Here is a 21,804-nt window from a genome sequence, read left to right on the forward strand (position 1 = left end):
ATCCTGTATTATACCCCAGAGCTGCACTCACTATTCTGCTGGTGCAGTCACTGTGTACATACATTACATTACTGATCCTGAGTTACATCCTGTATTATACTCCAGAGCTGCACTTACTATTCTGCTGGTGCAGTCACTGTGTACATACATTACATTACTGATAATGTACGGATCCTGAGTTACATCCTGTATTATACCCCAGAGCTGCACTCACTATCCTGCTGGTGCAGTCACTGTGTACATACATTACTGATCCTGAGTTACATCCTGTATTATACCCCAGAGCTTCACTCACTATTCTGCTGGTGCAGTCGCTGTGTACATACATTACATTACTGATCCTGAGTTATGTCCTGTATTATACTCCAGAGCTGCACTCACTATTCTGCTGGTGCAGTCACTGTGTACATACATTACATTACTGATCCTGAGTTATGTCCTGTATTATACTCCAGAGCTGCACTCACTATTCTGCTGGTGCAGTCACTGTGTACATACATTACATTACTGATCCTGTACTGATCCTGAGTTATGTCCTGTATTATACTCCAGAGCTGCACTCACTATTCTGCTGGTGCAGTCACTGTGTACATACATTACATTACTGATCCTGTGTTACATCCTGTATTATACTCCAGAGCTGCACTCACTATTCTGCTGGTGCAGTCACTGTGTACATACATTACATTACTGATCCTGTACTGATCCTGAGTTACATCCTGTATTATACCCCAGAGCTTCACTCACTATTCTGCTGGTGCAGTCACTGTGTACATACATTACATTACTGATCCTGTACTGATCCTGAGTTATGTCCTGTATTATACTCCAGAGCTGCACTCACTATTCTGCTGGTGCAATCACTGTGTACATACATTACATTACTGATCCTGTACTGATCCTGAGTTATGTCCTGTATTATACTCCAGAGCTGCACTCACTATTCTGCTGGTGCAGTCACTGTGTACATACATTACATTACTGATCCTGTACTGATCCTGAGTTACATCCTGTATTATACTCCAGAGCTTCACTCACTATTCTGCTGGTGCAGTCACTGTGTACATACATTACTGATCCTGAGTTACATCCTGTATTACACCCCAGAGCTTCACTCACTATTCTGCTGGTGCAGTCACTGTGTACATACATTACTGATCCTGAGTTACATCCTGTATTACACCCCAGAGCTGCACTCACTATTCTGCTGGTGCAGTCACTGTGTACACACATTACATTACTGATCCTGAGTTACATCCTGTATTATAACCCAGAGCTGCACTCACTATTCTGCTGGTACAGTCACTGTGTACATAACATTACTGATCCTGAGTTACATCCTGTATTATACCCCGGAGCTGCACTCACTATTCTCCTGAATGTCACAACCCAAAATGAAAATCGGCAGAGCAAACTTTACAGATACTGAACAAACATGAAATGCTGGGAGATTTCAGTTCTGAAGACACCAGTATTATGAACACCGCTCTTGACTACAATGGCAGAAGTCAGGACTGGTATAGGAAAGCTCTAGGGTCTCTGGTGAGGCACAGGCATTGCTGTTGGAGCCATGTACCATGTGTGGGCAAAAATTACTTCCCTATTGATTTGCATGAGAATTTTTAAACTGCCAGATTACAGATCTGCCGCCTAGTGGCATAAATAGGAACTGCGCAGAAGATGAATGATATTTATTGGGGATATTTTAAAGATAAATCTGCAGTAGATCTGGGGTTAAATATAATAAAATTAGCTGTATACTGGCACTAACTATGGCAGCCTGTGCTCAGTGGGGGAGGAATATAGCTTACAATTTGTAGTTGCTGGACCATTTCCTCTCTATATGCTAGTTCTCGCTTCATTTGGTCATGGAAGTTATCTGTGAAGGAAAACGGAAAAATAAAAAGAATTAATAATCAATAATTAACATACTAGAATGAAACATATTCCATGTAAGAGGCCGGATCACTCACAGTCTCCTCTATTGATAAGTTACATAGAAGGGTACATACAGTGCTCACATAAACAGTTCCAAAAACTGACGGTATGAACAGTGTTATACAAAGCCCATATACAGTACTACATGCGTCACTAGAAATAATGCCACACAGTGCCAAAATGAATTGTAGTATACACTGTCATGAGAAATATTGTTATATTGTGCCCATATAAATAGTACCTAACACAGTCATTAGAAGCACTGCCCCTAAAAATAATATTTTACACTAGTATTAAAAATATGGTCATGGTGTGCCCACATCAATAGTGCCATACACTGTCAATAGAAACAGTGTCATACATAGTGTACATACACAGCTATTAGATATTTGTGCCATATAGTGCTTATATTAATAGTGTCAAACACTGTTCTAAGAAATGGTGAAATCCAGTGCCAATATGAATCATACCGTACACTGTCATTAGAGTGATATGTGACACCCATATGAATAGTTACATACAATGTCACTAGAAATAGCGCCATGCAATATGCATATATAGTACTATATACTGTCTTTAGAAATAGTGCTTTATAGTGCTCAGATAAATAGTGCCATACAATGTCCTTAGAAATAGTGCCATATAAATAATAACATACACTGTTATTGGGAATATTTCCAAAGTGTGCCCTTCCGAATAGTACTATACACTGTAATTAGAAATAATGCCATATAGTGCCCCTATAAATAGTGCCATCATCTGTCATTACAAATGTGCTATGAAAAGTGAAGCGTGTCATACAGTGCCCAAATAATTCCAGAATCATCATATAAATATTGCCACACATTATAGAAATCGTGCCAAACAGTGTGCATAAATAGTATAAATATACTGTCATTATAAGTAGTGCCATACAGTGCTAATATACATAGTGCAATACACTGTCATTACACATGAGCCAAGTAAACTTAATAGTGCTATACACTGCTCACATAAATAATTTCATAAAACTTAGAACATGAACCGCGCTATACAGTGTCCATATATATTATATCACATACTGTCATTAGAAATAGTGCCATATAGTGCCCATATAAATAATTCCATAATTCGATAATATAAAGAGCACTATACAGTGCTCAAATAATAATAATACCTCACACTATAGAAATAGTGCCAAACAGTGCCCATAAATAGTACAACTATACTGACATTATAAGTAGTGCCATACAGTGCTAATATACATAGTACAATACACTGTCATTACACATGTGCCATGCAAAGTTAAAAGTGCTATACACTGCTCACATAAATAACTCCATAAACTTACATCATGAACCACGATATACAGTGTCCATATATATTGTAGCACATACTGTCATTAGAAATAGTGCCCAAATAATTCCATAATCCAATTATATAAACAGCACTATACAGAGCTCAAATAATACCTCACACTATAGAAATAGTGCCAAACAGTGCCCAGAAATAAACATGCGTTTTTTCCTGCGTTTGCGTTTTTGATACGCATGATGAGAAATTTCACAAGAGAAAAATCAAGATCCAGACACCGCCAATGGGACTACAGAGGGCGTGTGACATGACTCTGTGGACCAAAATATGGAAAAATTGTAGCTCTCAAAATGTGGTAACGCAAAAAATATTTTTTGGAATAAAAAGCGTCTTTAGTGTGTGACAGCTGCCAATCATAAAAATCAACTATAAAACCTACTATAAATAGAAATGGCTAGGGTTAGGGTTAGGGTTTGGATCCCTAGGGTTAGGGTTAGGGTTAGGGTTTGGATCCCTAGGGTTAGGGTTAGGGGTAGGGTTAGGGCTAAGGGTTAGGGTTAGGTTTAGGGTTTGGATCCCTTTATCACCTTGATGGTGGGGGTTGGCTTATCAGTGTGTAGGCTTGTTTTTCTCTATTAAAACGCATGCGTTTAAAAACGCAACCAAACGCATGTGCTTAAAAACGCATGCGTTTACATAGACAGCAATACGTTTTTTTGCCACAAAAAACGCATGCGTTTTTTTGCCGCAAAAAAAGCCTCTAGAAATTACTACATGTTGCATTTCCGCAACAAAACGCAAGCATAGAAACGACTCATGCATCATCAAACGCGGCAAAACGCATACAAAAAAAAAACGCATGCATTTTTAATGTTAAATATAGGGGGGAAAAACGCATGCGTTTATATGCGTTAAAACGCAGCGGCAAAAAACGCAAATGTGAAACCAGCCTAACAGAGCAAAAACTAAGACTATTTGCACACTGATTTTTTTAGATGAGTTTTGGGAGCAGAAACTGAGCAGAAACTCTCCAAATCTTCCTCGAAAAGTGAAAACTCCTCAAAAACGTTTTTTATCAAATTTTGTTGGTTTTTTTTGCTTGTTACAAAAGGCGCCAATGTAATATTATAGGGTGTTTTATGGTGACGTGTGTGTGTATTATGTTTAGGTTTGTTTTGCTTTTTTTTTTTTTCTTTCGATATTTATTTGATAGAAAACTTTGTATTTATTTAGTAAAATATCTGGATGGTGAGAGCGGCTGTGTGATGCTCCTACACGGGGTGAGGCCTCCAGGAGACCTAGGGGGCAGCGGCTGAGCAGAACTTATTAAAGATTCACAAGTGTCTGGACTTTTATCGCAGAGTATCTATCACTTTCGGCCCCTGGTAATGGAGGTAACATCGGAGAGCGAGCATTAAACAGCCGCTGAGCTTCTTTTAACAAACCTCATCGAGGATTAAGAGGCAAAACAGGAAGCGACGAGACAAAGGTATCAGGCGAGGAAGCTCTCAGGAGGCTCTCATGGGAAGAGGAGATTTATACACTATATATATATTACATACAAGTCATGGGTCCTGGAGGAGAAGCCGGAAATCACTTAATGAGGTTCGAAGAGGACTTTAACCCCTTGTAATACACCCAAGACAGAAATGAAGGGGGTCTGTGCCCAAACGAGGACCTCCCCCCTGTGCCGGAACGATATTTATGTCATGTGAGCGCTGCAGCCCATCACTCACTGATAGGCTGCAGCGTTCACGTGACATAAGCAACGCCAGAAGATGACCAGGGAACACAAAAGCAGAGAGTGGAGAACCGGGAGTATAAGTATGCAAATATTGTAAAGTCACCGCTTATCCCTGGCCTGGGTTAACTATGAATCACAAATAATAATAATAATCATCATCACAATTACAATAATAAATATTCTTACTGAACACAGGAAATGATGGCGTCCCCTTTAACACCTGGAATTCTTGCTCCAATCTCCTCCTCAGGTCTATTTGCTCGAATAAAACTTTTTGAAGCTCTTCTAAAAAAAAATAAAAATAAAAGCGGAAGAATTTCTATAAAAATTTGACAAATGTTGAAAACAAAAAAAAAACATAGAAATGACGCCGCGCGGGCGGGGGCGAGGTCTGCAGAAATCCATGAATATAAATCAATGCGATATATTATTTTAAAGTATTATATTACCGTGTCATGTATTGATTGATACGCATGCATTAATCTCAATTATATCCACCCCAGCCTCTATATATTATTCATACGTAGCTTGTCAGGCGTAAAATATGGTTCATAAAGCCGGGTTACCTGCCTAAACTTTGCCGCTAACCCTTTCGGAAGGGTGATGCCGCGGCAGCGAGCGGCTCTCTGCGAGTGATGGGTTTCCAGCCTCGGGCAAGGAAGGAGTTAATGTCAGTATTTAAAAAGGGGCCATGTCACTGCCATAATGAAGGGCGAATAATGGACTCTAATGTGTTCGCCCTCGAAGAGAGAAGGAAGAGATCACATCTGGCTGTCTGTAGTCGCCCGGGTCGGGCTACGACTCTGACTACGACCTTGTGTGTCCTTTGAGTTTATAGTCGCTGAAATAAATTCCTCTCAGTCCTGAGTCAAGCGACCAATTTTGTTTTTACAGAATGTTTCTTCCCAAGATCACCTATTGTTTAACCCCTTCATGACCAGAGGTATTTTCGTGTTTTAGTTTTTTGCTCCCAATCTTCTCAGAACCATCAATACACCATGCACTTTTCAATGACACCATTTAACGTATCGTGTACAGGAAAACGGAAAAAAAAATTCCAAGTGATGTGAAATTGCAAAAAAAAAGTGCAATCCCACACTTGTTTTTTAATTGGCTTTTTTTTACTAGGTTCACTAAATGCTAAAACTGACCTGCCATTTGGATTATCCAGGTCATTACGAGTTTACAGACACCAAACATGTCTAGGTTCTCTTTTATTTAAGCAGTGAAAAAAAAATTCCAACGTTTGTTAAAAAGAAAAATGCACAATTTTCCGATACCGGTAGCGTCTCCATTTTTAATGATCTCAGGTCGGGTGAGGGCTTATCTTACGCATGCCGAGCTGACGTTTTTAATGACATCATCTTGGTGCAGATGTGATCTTTTGATTATTCGTTATTGCATTTTAATGCAATGTTGCGGAGACAAAAAAAATGTAATTCTGGCATTTTGACTTTTTTTCTTGCTACGCCACTTAGGGAGCGGGTTAATTCTTTTTTCTTGATAGATCGGGCGAAGGTGGCGATACCAATTATGTGTGTGTTTGATTTTTTTAATGTTTTATTTTGAATGGGGCAAAAGGGGTGATTTGAACTTTTATATTTTTACATTTTTTAAATATCTTTAAAAACTTTTTTTTTTCACTTTTGGCTTGCTTCAATAGTGTCCATGGGAGGCTAGAAGCTGCCATAACTTGATCAACTCTGCTGCATACAGGCGATGATCAGATCGCCTGTATGTAGCAGAATTACTGACTTGCTATGAGTGCCGTCCATCGGGTGGCGCTCATAGGAATCCGACAGTGACAACCATAGAGGTCTGCTGGAGACTAGTGATGAGCGAGTATGCTCGTTACTCGAGATTTCTCAATGCATGCTCGGGTGGTCTCCAAGTATTTCTATATGCACACGTTGCGGATTTGACTGTGCAATTTTCTCTGCAAATTCTGCATTTCTTGGCAGAAAACGCAGGCCAGAATCTGCGCCTTTTTTTCCCTTTTTTGTGCGTTTTATTTGCGGATTTGCAGCGGAATTTTGTGCAGATTTCTTCCTTTTTTTACTCCTGCGGATTTCTATTATGGAATGGGTGCAGAAAAGCAGCAGATCCCCAAAAAGAAGTGACATGGTCCTTTTTTGAATATGCTGCGTTTTCCATGTGGATTTTTCCGCACCATTATCACAGCATTTTTTTTTTTTGCCATTGATTTACATTGTACTGTAAATCACTTGCGGATCTGCAGCGTTTCTGCACAGAAAAAAACACTGTGGATCCGCAGGAAATCTGCAACGTGTGCACATACCCTGAATACATGTGGGGATTGCCTGATTGTTAGGGAATCTCCACATGCACACAGGCGCTGATGGGCGGGATTTCCGGCGCGCTTGCTGGAAGCATGTGTTAAATGCCGCTGTCAGAGTTTGATAGCTGCATTTAATAGGTTAACAGCCGCGGATGGATCGCGATTCCACCAGCGGCTGTTAGAGGCATATGTCAGCTGTTCAACACAGCTGACATGTGCTGGAGAAGATGTGCGCTCAAAGCCAAAGCCCACCTCAAAGGGAGGGTGTCTGACATCGGCGTACTATTACGCCCGATGTCAGATAGGGGTTAATTGGGTTCTTGTGCTATATGTATTTTTTAAACATGTTTGACAATGTTTTTTTCAAATCATGATCTTTATTAAAGAATATAATTTTGCAACTTTCACACTGGCCACTAGGGCTTATCTAAGGCTCATACTTCTTGTCCTTGTCCGAATGTACAGCAAGCTCGTTATCATCAGAGGCAAGATTACAATGCCTGATAACACCTCTATATACAGTATATAACACGGGATCCACCATTCACAATAGGTGATATCACAGCTCACCTCCTCCTCCTGTACAATGACTGATAACACCTCTATATACAATAGGTAACATAGGATCCACCATTCACTATAGATGTCACAGCTCACCTCCTCCTCCTGTGCAATGACTGATAACACCTCTATATACAATAGGTAACACAGGATCCACCATTCACAATAGATGTCACAGCTCACCTCCTCCTGTACAATGACTGATATCACCTCTACATACAGTAGATAACACAGGATCCACCAGTCACAATAGGTGATGTCACAGCTCACCTCCTCCTCCTGTACAATGACTGATAACCTCCTATATACAGTAGATAACACAGGATCCACCATTCACAATAATTGATATCACAGCTCACCTCCTCCTCCTCCTCCTGTACAATGACTGATAACACCTCTATATATATTTTAGATAACACAGGATCCACAATTCACAATAGATGATGTCACAGTATAACACCCCAGGTCCCTGGTTGTTACAGTGGCATTGCATTCATAATGGGGAGAATGATGTCATGCTTGGAAGCGAGTTAGGATCCCTTTTATCAGGTATCACAAACATGCAACATGTTCTTACTCCAGGCCAGAACCAGAAGGGGGAGCTCTGATCCAGTTTGTGGGTGGCTCCCCTATATATATATACAGTATATATATATATATATATATATATATATATTCTGGCTGGAGGGGAAGTTAGGTCAGTCTGTCAGAGAGACAGAGCAGAGAGGAAAGAGAGGGGCCGTGTAGCCACGTGAGGCGCTGCAGCTCCTGGAAGGGAGAGAGAAAGACGGAATAAGTTGTAGAGAGCGTGAAGGAGGAAAAGAATCAAAAGGCAAAGTAAAGAGCTGGAGAGAGAAGATGCTAGTGGGCTTCCTCCATGCTGAGTGCAGATACTGGTAGCCGGAAGACCGAGGTTGTGCAGTATTTTATGTCTCACAGCAGAAACCGGCAGACAGTTGGACTTCAAGTTACCTGTCCACCATTAACACCCAAGGACACATTAACAGATAGAGCCCGGGTCGTGATAGAGATCCTGTAAAAAGGCTTGAGTTACCTGTCGTACCGGTTAGTGTCCTACATTAAGGGGGACAGAGAGAACATGAGGACCTTGTGTAAGGCCTAAGGCAGCAAGGGACTACACCACAACATTAGAAGGAAGGTGTCCAACCCCACCTGGTAAAGGGGATTCCAGATTCGCTTCTGAACAGGCTGGACCATACCAGTTCCTCTGATCCGGTACCTTGGACTGTGGCTGCCTAAACTCTACAGTAAAGAGGTAAAGGGACTGCAACCCTGTGTCCTCTGTTTCTTTCTACACCACCTACCACCTGTCCCTACTACACCGGAAGCCCTGGGGACCAAGTTTCACATGTGGGAAGTCATACCATCCCAGCTGCCATAACATCACCCCAGCAGACTCCTTTAAGCAGCGTTGGTCATCCCTGACCGAATACCACAGGTGGCGTCATGAACTTTTATTATTATTACACGCACCCCTTAAAAGACATTCCTTTTAAATGGGCGCCCAGGGCCACAGACCTCCCTTTAAGTACCGTACCCGGTACTGAGTACCCCACGGCCCTGGCAGGCGTTCCAACAGCTCACCTCCTCCTCCTCCAGTATAATGACTGAAAACACCTCTATATACAGTAGATAATACTGGATCACCATTCACAATAGGTGATGTCACAGCTAACCTCCTCCTGTACAATGACTGATAACACCTCTATATACAGTAGATAACACAGGATCCACCATTCACAATAGGTGATATCACAGCTCACCTCCTGCTCCTGTACAATGACTGATAACACTTCTATATACAGTAGATAACACAGGATCCACCATTCACAATAGGTGATGTCACAGCTCACCTCCTCCTCCTGTACAATGACTAATAACATCTCTATATACAGTAGATAACACAGGATCCACCATTCACAATATGTGATGTCACAGCTCACCTCCTCCTCCTGTACAATGACTGAGAACACCTCTATATATAGTAGATAACACAGGATCCAGCATTCACAATAGGTGATGTCACAGCTCACCTCCTCCTCCTGTACAATGACTGATAACACCTCTATATACAGTAGATAACACAGGATCCACCATTCACAATAGCTGATGTCACAGCTCACCTCCTCCTCCTGTACAATGACTGATAACATCTCTATATACAGTAGATAACACAGGATCCACCATTCACAATAGCTGATGTCACAGCTCACCTCCTCCTCCTGTACAATGACTGATAACACCTCTATATACAGTAGATAACACAGGATCCACCATTCACAATAGGTGATGTCACAGCTCACCTCCTCCTCCTCCTGTACAATGACTGATAACACCTCTATATACAGTAGATAACACAGGATCCACCATTCACAATAGGTGATGTCACAGCTCACCTCCTCCTCCTCCTGTACAATGACTGATAACACCTCTATATACAGTAGATAACACAGGATCCACCATTCACAATAGATGATGTCACAGCTCACCTCCTCCTCCTGTACAATGACTGATAACACCTCTATATACAGTAGATAACACAGTATCCTCCATGCACAATAGTTGATGTCACAGCTCACCTCCATTTAACACAAAAACCTGATTTAAACAATAGTCCATTTTGTGATGCCACACTCCCTTTCCATACAGTTGAGTGTTTGCTGCAATAGTTTTTGGCGCAGACTTTCCTCTTTGAGCCAAAAACAGCAGCAGCATCAACAAAATCCATCAACGCCGGTCTATGCAGTCCTGAAAGTCCTCGTAGATCTCTGCAGGTAAAAATATATTCACCTGGAGGGCCAAATGTTTTAGTGAAAAATCCTAAATCTTCTCACAGCTGAGGTTTTGCTACAATGTTAGTCTCTGGCTATGAGCACTTGATGTCTTTTTGCTTCATATTTTTGGAACAGAAACTGAGCAGAAAATCCAAGTTATTGAGTCTAGAAGTAAATCAGCGTCTCTCCATTTACTTACAGATGAACACTGAAAACCCATAAAGATTTGGCAATCCTTACAGCTGAGGGTTTGCTACAGTTGCATACAGTCTACACAATCCTCTGTGAGCCGAACACCTCAATGGTCGGGGAAAGGTCTTGGAGGTGGACACTTCCGGGGAACAAAACTAAGGACAATATTGGGGTCTCATTCGGTCTTTGTTATGGAATGTCTCTCCTTTATGTACCCCATTGTCAAATATGTTCTCCCTGGCCCTGAAAGTTTGGATGCCATGTTGGATGGCCACTGTGGGAACCAATAACTGCCTATGGAATAATGTATAGCACAGACTGGCATCGGATGGCATCAAGAGACTCTTTATATCCTGGCAATCAGGAAAATAAAAACTAACGCGTTTCACACTTCCATTCTTTTTAAGGTTATTTAGGTCTGAAATGCGTCGATAGTAGTTTTATGTCTTATGGGGTCGGATGCTGCTGATATTTGAGGAATAAGTTTGGATATTATACCTTTCCCCATGGTCCCCATATCCTTCTTCAGACCTTCTGATGAGTTGTTGTCCTGAGCGGCTTCTCCTGCAGAAAAAAACAGAAAAACATAAAAAAACGAAACGTCTTTTTAACGAGTTTGTTGACTTTGTTTTCTTTTTTTTTTTTCCCCACATTTATTTCGTACTCCCTTTTTGGCTCCCGTCCGCTTTTATGGCAGTCAAGTAAATTGCCTTTTTCAAGATTAAAACAGTTTCCCGGGCAGAGAAGAGGCGACATAAATTTCACTTTAAGGGCCCATTCGCGTGGCGCGTTGCCACAGGCGGGGGATGAGGTTACGGCGCGCGCTCGTTGGATTAACCACCGTCTCTCTCTCGCTTTGTAGCTTTTTTACATGTTTAGTGTTGGCTGTCAAGAAAGATATTGGCATCTGTTAGTGATGGGTGGGAGACCTCGACGCGCGTTTTATGTCTTCACTCGGAATTTTTATATTCTGCCTTTTATGCCAACATTTCAACAAGTTATTAAAGCAAAGATGGAGAAAGATCAGTGTTTCGCTCGTGACCCACTGAGAACATGATGCAAAAGTTAATTAAACACGTTATGGGCGCAGATGTCCCGCTATTTCTTTCTTTTTTTTGGGGGGGGGGGGTCGGTTCTTCTTATTTTTGTGAGATTCAACATTAACTTTATGTCTATGTAATAACTGCACCAAGGACTTTGTACCAGGAAAGCAGTGAAAATATTACTGCGTCGGTTCAGAATTCGTATATGGGGCCACAATGTATCGCCGAGGACTTGTTATAACGTAGTAAATTTATACCTGGATTTTTTTAATTCAGACTTTGTAGAAAAATGGAGAAAAAAATGAAACGGAAGAAAAAATAAAGTGACATAAAACATAAAAATGAGAATAAAATGTAAAAAAAAAAACTAAATAAAAAGTAAAATAAGCAAACAACAACATAAGGAAAAAGAATAGTAATAATAATAGTAATAATAAATATTAAAATGTATTTTAATTTCAGCCTAAGACCTGTTTTCTTTATTATCTAGATTACACTTGATCCAAAATTATTTGCTGATTCATTCTTAATAGGGATTTATAATGCGGTTTAGGGTCTGTTATTCTTAAAGGGAATCTGTCAGCAGGTTTTGGCTATTTAATCTAAGAGCAGCATAATGTAGAGACAGAGACCCTGATTCCAGGGACGTATCACTTATTAGGTTATGTGTTTTAGTTTCAATACAATCAGTGTTTTATGAGCAGGAGATTATCACTGCAGGACTAGGTCTCATGTGCAAACCAGTCCAGCTAATCTGTGTAACCCCGCCCCTACCACTGATTGGTAGATCGCTGACAATGTACACAGGAAGCTGCCAATCAGTGGCATGGATGGGGTTATGCGGGGCTCAGAATTCATAGTACTGCTACATCTACAACAGCAATAGCGAAAACAGGGATTCTATCAAAACGGCACCAAGCAGCCCAGTGAGTGATACATCGCTGGAATCAGGATCTCAGCCCCTACATCATGCAGCTCTCACATTACATTGCAAAAACCTGCTCACAAATTCACTTTAAATCCCATAAAAAGATCTAAGTGCCTTCAAGCACCACTAGGGGGAGCTCATTGTAGATTGATTTATACAACTCCCATTGGACTCAGTAATAGATTTTTCTTCCGTGAGCTTTAGAGCTCCCTCTAGTGGTGGCTGGAAGAAGTAAGATTATTGGTTTACCTCTATGGCCATGTGAAGGGAAGCAGGGAATTTGGAAGAGTGTATGAGAAAATCGAAGTTGACTCATGATATATTAATCAGAATTTTAGATTTAAAAAATCTTGAGACTTTAGGTAGATATTTAAGCCTAATCCTCAAAAAATTATTATACTGAAATATTCGCTATACATTTAAACCAGTGTTTCACACTGGACAAACCCTTTTTGTGGGCACTACTGTATGCCAATAAGCTGACCGCGAGATTTCCAACTACTAGGACCCTAGTGAACAGCTAGAACTTCTGATGGAACCCGACTGCGCGCTCTCAATTTCCCTGCAGCGCCTCCGCAGGTGAGATAGGGTATTACACAGTTCTCAATTCAATCAATTGGATGTCCATGTAGCATACGGATATGCTAAGTTTTTCAAAGTGAGGGATTCTCTCTGCGTTCTTTCTTTATCCTACTGGTAAGTGATGTCGCTGTAGAAAAGCAGGGTGACAGTACATTATTCAGCTCCTGCTGTTAGTAATGGTTTAGCCACTAGGGGCGCTGTGTTTGAGTCTCCCCCTGTAATGTGACCCCCTTTCCATATTATGGGTGACGAATTAATTACATAAGCTTGATGTTATGCAAATAAATTACTTTTCCAGAGTAACCCGACAATTATGTTGAGCTGGGCAGGGACGAGACTGTGTGGAGCCGCCCCACAGACTTTTTCTCCCGAAGACTAATTTTTATTATTTTTTTTATTTTAAGTGCTGCAATCTTTCAGAATTAGGTCAAAGTTACACTTCAGTAGTTTTTCCTGTTGACAACCCATTCAAGTCTGATCTGATTTGAAACTTTCTTTTTTATTTTCTTACAAAAAAAATCGTTATATGAAGAAGTCCAAAGCCTTAAGTGAGTATGTAGTCAGAAAAAAAACACATAAAACATACATTGTTAACTAAAACATGATTGCTTGTTATGAGGGAGCAAGTCCTAGTTTGAGGCATTGATCATGAGTAGTTGCATTATTTTGACCACTAGGGGTGCTCTTCTTACACAATAGGTTTAGTTGAAAAATGCAAAAATGGCTCCATGTGTTAGGACAGGGGCTCTGGTATAACACGAGCTTTCTGCCCAGGTTTTGGACAGTTTGTGTAAGGCCAGGATCACACACAGCGAGATACGGCCGAGTCTCGCAGGTTAAAACCAAGCTCTGGCACCGGCACTCCAGAGCGGAGCATGCGGCCGCACAGCAATACATGGAGCCGCACGCTCCGCTCCGGAGTGCCGGTGCCAGAGCTTGTTTATAACCTGCGAGACTCGGCCGTATCTCGCTGTAGTGTGACTCCGGCCTAATACTATAAATCTGCTTAGAAACTTTAGACTATAGTATTACAGAGATCACTAGTGCAGGGCCGGACTGGCCATCGGGCAGTTCTGGCAAATGCCAGGAGGGCCGGTGCCAGTAGTGGGTCGCTGCACACTGTGCCGTTGTCAGCGGTGCCAGCACCAACTCGCCCCCCCGCCAGCGCCACCACATTCAACTATACTGGCGTCTATGACGCCGGTACAGTTGAATGCAATGATGGAGGAAAGAGCGTCTGACGACCCTCCCTCTCCTATCATTCCCCGCTCTGCCTCGCGCTGACACTGCGGGTGCGCGATGACGTCATATCATCACGCTCCTGCTGTGTGCCAGGCAGTGCAGCGGCAGCCGCCGAGACTGGAGCAGGGAGCATCCCGAGCACGAGGAGAGTGTTTTTTTTTTTTAACTGGACTGTGGGGCCATTCTCTGGGGGGGTGGGGGGGCTGTGCTGTATACTACTACATGGGCTGTGTGTGCTGTATACTACTACGTGGGCTGTGTGTGCTGTATACTACTACGTGGGCTGTGTGTGCTGTATACTACTACGTGGGCTGTGTGTGCTGTATACTACTACATGGGCTGTGTGTGCTGTACACTACTACGTGGGCTGTGTGTGCTGTATACTACTACGTGGGCTGTGTGTGCTGTATACTACTATGTGGGCTGTGTGTGCTGTATACTACTATGTGGGCTGTGTGTGCTGTATACTACTACGTGGGCTGTGTGTGCTGTATACTACTATGTGGGCTGTGTGTGCTGTATACTACTACGTGTGCTGTGTGTGCTGTATACTACTATGTGGGCTGTGTGTGTTGTATACTACTACATGGGCTGTGTGTGCTGTATACTACTACGTGGGCTGTGTGTGCTGTATACTACTACGTGGGCTGTGTGTCCTGTATACTACTATGTGGGCTGTGTGTGCTGTATACTACTACGTGGGCTGTGTGTGTTGTATACTACTACGTGGGCTGTGTGTGCTGTATACTACTACGTGGGCTGTGTGTGCTGTATACTACTACGTGGGCTGTGTGTGCTGTATACTACTACGTGGGTTGTGTGTGCTGTATACTACTATGTGGGCTGTGTGTGCTGTATACTACTACGTGGGCTGTGTGTCCTGTATACTACTATGTGGGCTGTGTGTGCTGTATACTACTACGTGGGCTGTGTGTGCTGTATACTACTATGTGGGCTGTGTGTGCTGTATACTACTACGTGGGCTGTGTGTGCTGTATACTACTACGTGGGCTGTGTGTGCTGTATACTACTACGTGGGCTGTGTGTGCTGTATACTACTACGTGGGCTGTGTGTGCTGTATACTACTATGTGGGCTGTGTGTGCTGTATACTACTACGTGGGCTGTGTGTGCTGTATACTACTACGTGGGCTGTGTGTGCTGTATACTACTATGTGGGCTGTGTGTGCTGTATATTACTACGTGGGCTGTGTGTGCTGTATACTACTACGTGGGCTGTGTGTGCTGTATACTACTATGTGGGCTGTGTGTGCTGTATATTACTATGTGGGCTGTGTGTGCTGTATACTACTACGTGGGCTGTGTGTGCTGTATACTGCTATGTGGGCTGTGTGTGCTGTATACTACTACGTGGGCTGTGTGTGCTGTATACTACTACGTGGGCTGTGTGTGCTGTATACTACTATGTGGGCTGTGTGTGCTGTATACTACTACGTGGGCTGTGTGTGCTGTATACTACTGTGGTGCACATTATAATATATGGAGGACTATGAGGAGTGTATTATACTATATGGAGCACTATGAGGAGTGTATTATACTATATGGAGCACTATGAGGAGTGTATTATACTATATGGAGGACTGAGCAGTGTATTTTAATATATGGAGGACTATAGGGAGTGCATTATACTATATGGAGGACTGTGTGTGGTGCACATTATAATATATGGAGGACTATGGGGTGTACTTTACTAAACAAGTAAAATGCTGCATATTCAGATTGTTTTTGCTGGAACAAAAATCCTTGTTCTCAGCAGCACATTGCCAGCGTAAACTGTAGATGTGCTGCTGATAACATGATACTTTATGGTGATCTGTTAGTGATCTATTAGTGATCATCACATGATGTCCAATCATTATTCCTCAGCTGGTGGAAAGAGGCCGGGAAACAAGTGTTGAACAACTTCAGTATTGTCGATCAAACTCATTTAGCTGCCTGAACTCAGCGCTTGTAAATACAACCGAAATGCTTCTGTGTGATGTGCAATATGTTAGCATTTAGGGCCACATTATAAACGTTGCCTAGGGCCCCACTTTGTTTAAAACCGGCCCTGCCTACAAGATATTATACAGTCACCATGTGACAAGTGGGCCTGTGTAACTTTAAATGCCAGGGCTGAATTTTAGTTCCAGTCCGGCCCTGCACTAGTGCAATAAGTAGGTAAGAAAATGCTGATCAGATTTTGAATGACATATTGGAATCCTATTAAATACCCCTATAAATCTAGGTGGTTGTATCAGAGATATTTATTTATTTTACTTGAAAGAATGGATGGATAGATAGATAAAGATAGATAATAGATAGATTAATAAATAATAGATAATAGAAAGATAATGGATAATAGATAGATAGATAATAGATAGATAGATAGATAGATAGATAGATAGATAGATAGATAGATAGATAGATAGATAGATGGATAGAGGATAGATATTAGATAGATAGATAGATAGATAGATAGATAGATAGATAGATAGATAGATAGATAGAGTGGGGGAAATCGGTATTTGATCCCTTGCTGATTTTGTAGGTTCGCCCACTGACAAAGACATGAACAGTCTATACTTTAAGGGTAGGTTAATTTTAACATTGAGAGATAGAATATCAAGAATAAAATCCACAAAATCACATTGTATAAATTATATAAATGTATTTGCATGTTACAGTGAGGAATAAGTATTTGATCCCCTACCAGCCATTAAGAGCTCTGGCTCCTACAGACCAGTTAGATGCTCCTAATCAACTCGTTACCTGCATTAAAGACCGCTGCCTTACATAGTCACCTTTATAAAAGACTCCTGTCCACAGACTCAATCAGTCAGACTCTAACCTATACAACATGGGCAAGACCAAAGAGCGTTATAAAGATGTCAGGGACAAGATCATAGACCTGCACAAAGCTTCAGTGGACTGCAAAACCGTAAGTAAGATGCTGGGTGAGAAGGAGACAACTGTTGGTGCAACAGTAAGAATATGGAAGAAATACAAAATGACTGTCAATCGACATCAGTCTGGGGCACCATGCAAAATCTCCCCTCGTGGGGTATACTTGATCATGAGGAAGGTGAGAGATCAGCCTAAAACTACATGGGGGGAACTTGTTAATGATCTCAGTGCAGCTGGGACCACAGTCACCAAGAAAACCATTGGTAACGCATTACACCATAAAGATTTAAAATCCTGCATTGCCCGCAAGGTCCCCCTGCTCAAGATGGCACATGTGCAGGCCCGTCTGACGTTTGCCAATAAACACCTAGATGATTCTGTGAGTGATTGGGAGAAGGTGCTGTGGTGAGATGAGACAAAAATTGAGGTATTTGGCATTAACTCAACTCACTGTGTTTGGAGGAAGAGAAATGCTGCCTATGACCAAAAGAACACCATCCCCACTGTCAGGCATGGAGGTGGAAACATTATGTTTTGGGGGTGTTTCTCTAAGGGCACAGGACTACTTCACCGTATCAATGGGAGAATGGATGGAGCCATGTACCGTAAAATCTGAGTGACAATCTCCTTCCCTTCGCCAGGACATTAAAAATGGGTCGTGGATGGGTCTTTCCAGCAAGACAATGACCCAACACATACAGCCAAGGCAACAAAGGAGTGGATCAAAAAGAAGCACATTAAGGTCATGGAGTGGCCTAACCAGTCTACAGACCTTAATCCCATAGAAAACTTATGGAGGGAGTTGAAGCTCCGAGTTGCCAGCCTCAAATCTTAATGATTTAGAGATGATCTGCAAAGAGGAGTGGACCAAAATTCCTCCTGACATGTGCGCAAACCTCATCATCGGCTACAGAAAACGTCTGACTGCTCTGCTTGCCAACAAGGGTTTTGCCACCAAGTATTAACTCTTGTTTACCAGAGGGATCAAATACTTATTTCTCACTGCAAAATGCAAATAAATTTATGTACTTTATACAATGTGATTTTCTGGATTTTATTTTTGATATTCTATCTCTCAATGTTAGAATTAACCTACCCTTAAAAATTATAGACTGTTCATGTCTATCGGTGGGCAAACTTACAAAATCAACAAGGGATCGAATACTTATTTCCCCAACTGTATATGATAAATAATAGATAGATAGATAATAGAAAATAGATAGATAATAGATAATTGATAATAGATAGATAATAGATAGATAATTGATAATAGATAGATAATAGATAGAGATTAAATAATAGATAGATAGATAGATAGATAGATAGATAGATAGATAGATAGATAGATAGATAGATATTAGATAATAGATAGATGATAAATCGATAGTGAGATAATAGATGATAAATAAATAGTTGACAGATAGATAATAGATAAATAATTGATTTATAGTAGATCAATAATGAGATGATATATAAATAGAAAGATGATAAATGAATATATTGAGACATAATATATAAATATATAATCAGTGTGGGATGCATTGTGATAATTCTCTATAAAAACACGTTTTCTGTATTTTTGGGGAAACAAATGCTTGACTCCCCCAATAAAGTCATAAGTGCGGTCCCCGTCCTCCGGCGGTCACACAGCCTAGCTGCACCCCAGCCATTCCCAGAGCCGCCGTCCCCCTATTCCGGCTGCTGAGTGCGCCCCTCTCTCTGCCACTCTCTCTCGCTCTCTCCGCTGCTTGCACTCTCTGTCTCATTTGACAGGCAAATTTGCAGACATTGCCTCGGGATAACAACCTCGTTTGACAGTCAATTAACCGTGAATAGTCAAAGCCAAGGCAGTTTGCATTACATAAATGGGAAATTAGATTCCCTGCTCCCAAGAAAGCGAGCCTCTCCTTAAGACCCCGCCATAGACAAGTTGGTATCACAAGTTCTAATCACGTCGTCCGTAAAGCCCTCGGAGACGTTTAGCAATCAGTAAAAAGGTGGTTTCATTTAATTTGTATAATGTAATTTTTGTAAATGTATTATACATTTTGTGCAGAGATCATTATCATGCAGATAATATAAATGTTGGGAAAGACGCAATAAAACACCTTTAATGTCTGTCTGACAGATAGGAAAAGCAATAAGCTGTGATCCTTCTTAATAGAAGGTTTGTACGGAACATTTCAATTATTGTCATTCTTGCCTTCCGCGCGCCGCCTCATCGTATATGGTCCTAAAAGCCTCTTTCACTCGTCCTCCGCAATTAATAATCCGCTTGCTATTAACTCTGTCTTCGTTTTTTTTTTTTTTCTATTTCTATTCTGGGTTTAATCATTTTTTTTTTCCCTCTGTTGGAACATTCTAGGGGGGGGGAAACGTCATATCTTACCTGGTATTTCTCTCCAGAATTCACCCGCCGTGGTGTCCGATTCGGTGACATAAAAATGCATTTCTTTGCTTTTATCTACGATGAAAATATATAGATATGCACTAAGTGGCGGTTTTATTCATTCATCTACATATATAACGCAAGGGGGGACACTAATAAGTCACTCTACGTAAGCCGGGGTAATTAGATAAAAATGTAGGACAGGAAAATTAATATATCTAAAGGAAATATTTCTCAACTTGAAAGGCCAAATTTACAACTTTTAGGGTGGGCCGGCAATCAACTGCTTCAACTTGTTAGCCATAATACTCTAATAGTAGCTACCTGCGGTCACCACTAGAGGGAGCTCACTGCAGACAGAGTTATACGTTTCCTAGCTATAAATAATGAGCTCCCCCTAGTGGTGAGTCTGACTGACAGCAGCCAGATTTATATCATCCATCAAGTCAAAAAAAATAGCTCCCTACACAGATATATTATGGGACTGATCAGTGCAAAATTTCGGACGATAATAGGAAGGGAATTATTTTTTTTTATAAAGCCATAGTATATATAGGGAGGGCCGGCAATGAACTGCTTCACTTGTTAGCCATAATACTCTAATAGTAGCTACCTGCAGTCACCACTAGAGGGAGCTCACTGCAGACAGAGTTATACATTTCCTAGCTATAAACAATTTGAATGCAGTGAGCTCCCCCTAGTGGTGACTGATAGCAGCCAGATTTTTATCATCCATCAAGTCAAAAAATATAGCTCCCTACACAGATATATTATTATGAGACTAATCAGTGCAACATTTTGGACGTTAATAGAAATGGGAATTATTTTTTAATAAAGACAAAGCACATTTGGTTGAGCTCTAAGTGTGACCCATTCTGAGTTTAACTATAGGGTAATATGATTTCGGTATACACCCCTAGCAGTTACACTATGGAATGCTCAAAGTATATTCTGATAGATGATTGGTTGAAATAGTTAAAATTTGGTCTGGATTTCCTATGGGGGATATTTTGCTTTTTTTGGATGGAGACTGTAGGGTAAGGCTATGTGCACACGTCCGGATTTTTAGCGTTTTTTTGCGGAATTTCACCATAAAAACGCTATAAATCCGCTAAAAAAACTGCTAACATTATGCATCCTATCATTTAGAATGCATTCCGCATTTTTTGTGCAGATGTTAGCGTTTTTTTCCGCAAAAAAAACGCATACCGCAAAACATCCGGACATGCTTTATCTTTTTGCAGATTTTTTGCGGATTTCCTATCAAAAAGGACATTCCGGAAAATAAAAAAAAAACGCAAAATATCCGCAAAAAATCCGCGCAAAAAACGCGCAAATTCCACGGGAAATCCGCGCGAAAAAAGCGGATTTCTGGCAGAATTCTCAGGATTATGTCAGGAAAAAATCCTGACGTGTGCACACAGCCTCAAATGTTAAATGGAATCTGCCACTTTAATTATACGATATGATCTACAGGCAGCAGGAAGAGCTGAGCAAATTCATATTCAGGCTTGTTCTTAAAAAAAAGTGTCAATCAATAATAAGACCGCCCACTGGACTCTTAAGCCCAGGGCAAATAGGAATTAATTAATAGATTACAAGTTATACTGAATCTTTTCCCACAAAAAGGGTGGAAAATAGAAGAATTTTCTAATCAAAAATTAATCAGAGTAGACTGACTTTGACATTTTTATGCTCATTAAAGGGATTGTTTCAACTTCTGAAACGGGTAAAATTACAGAGCACTTGTAAAAACAAGCAGCTTTGCATTTTATTTGCAGTGTATCAAAGTGGCTGGTTTCCTAGGCAAGGACATATTTATATAGCTCTTGAAGGCTGAGTGTCCACTAGTCGGTGTCACGGTCCTGCTCGGCCCTTATGCACATTTACGT

At 41.1% G+C, this 21,804-nt stretch overlaps 1 protein-coding gene across 2 annotated transcripts in view; it reads right to left on the reverse strand.

Annotated features, from left to right (window-relative positions):
• The window catches only part of SKOR2 (SKI family transcriptional corepressor 2), a 60,993-nt gene that overhangs the window by 13,646 nt on the left and 25,543 nt on the right, over positions 1-21,804 (reverse strand). For both annotated transcript variants that reach the window (XM_069745348.1, XM_069745350.1), the window contains exons 4-7: positions 19,913-19,987; positions 11,321-11,386; positions 5,162-5,260; positions 1,812-1,879 (exon numbers count right to left, since the gene is read on the reverse strand). In XM_069745348.1, the coding sequence (XP_069601449.1) occupies positions 1,812-1,879; positions 5,162-5,260; positions 11,321-11,386; positions 19,913-19,987 (308 nt within the window). The remainder of the gene's footprint in view (positions 1-1,811; positions 1,880-5,161; positions 5,261-11,320; positions 11,387-19,912; positions 19,988-21,804) is intronic.

The sequence above is a fragment of the Ranitomeya imitator genome, chromosome 1 (assembly GCF_032444005.1).
Source record: "Ranitomeya imitator isolate aRanImi1 chromosome 1, aRanImi1.pri, whole genome shotgun sequence".
Lineage (NCBI taxonomy): Eukaryota > Metazoa > Chordata > Amphibia > Anura > Dendrobatidae > Ranitomeya > Ranitomeya imitator.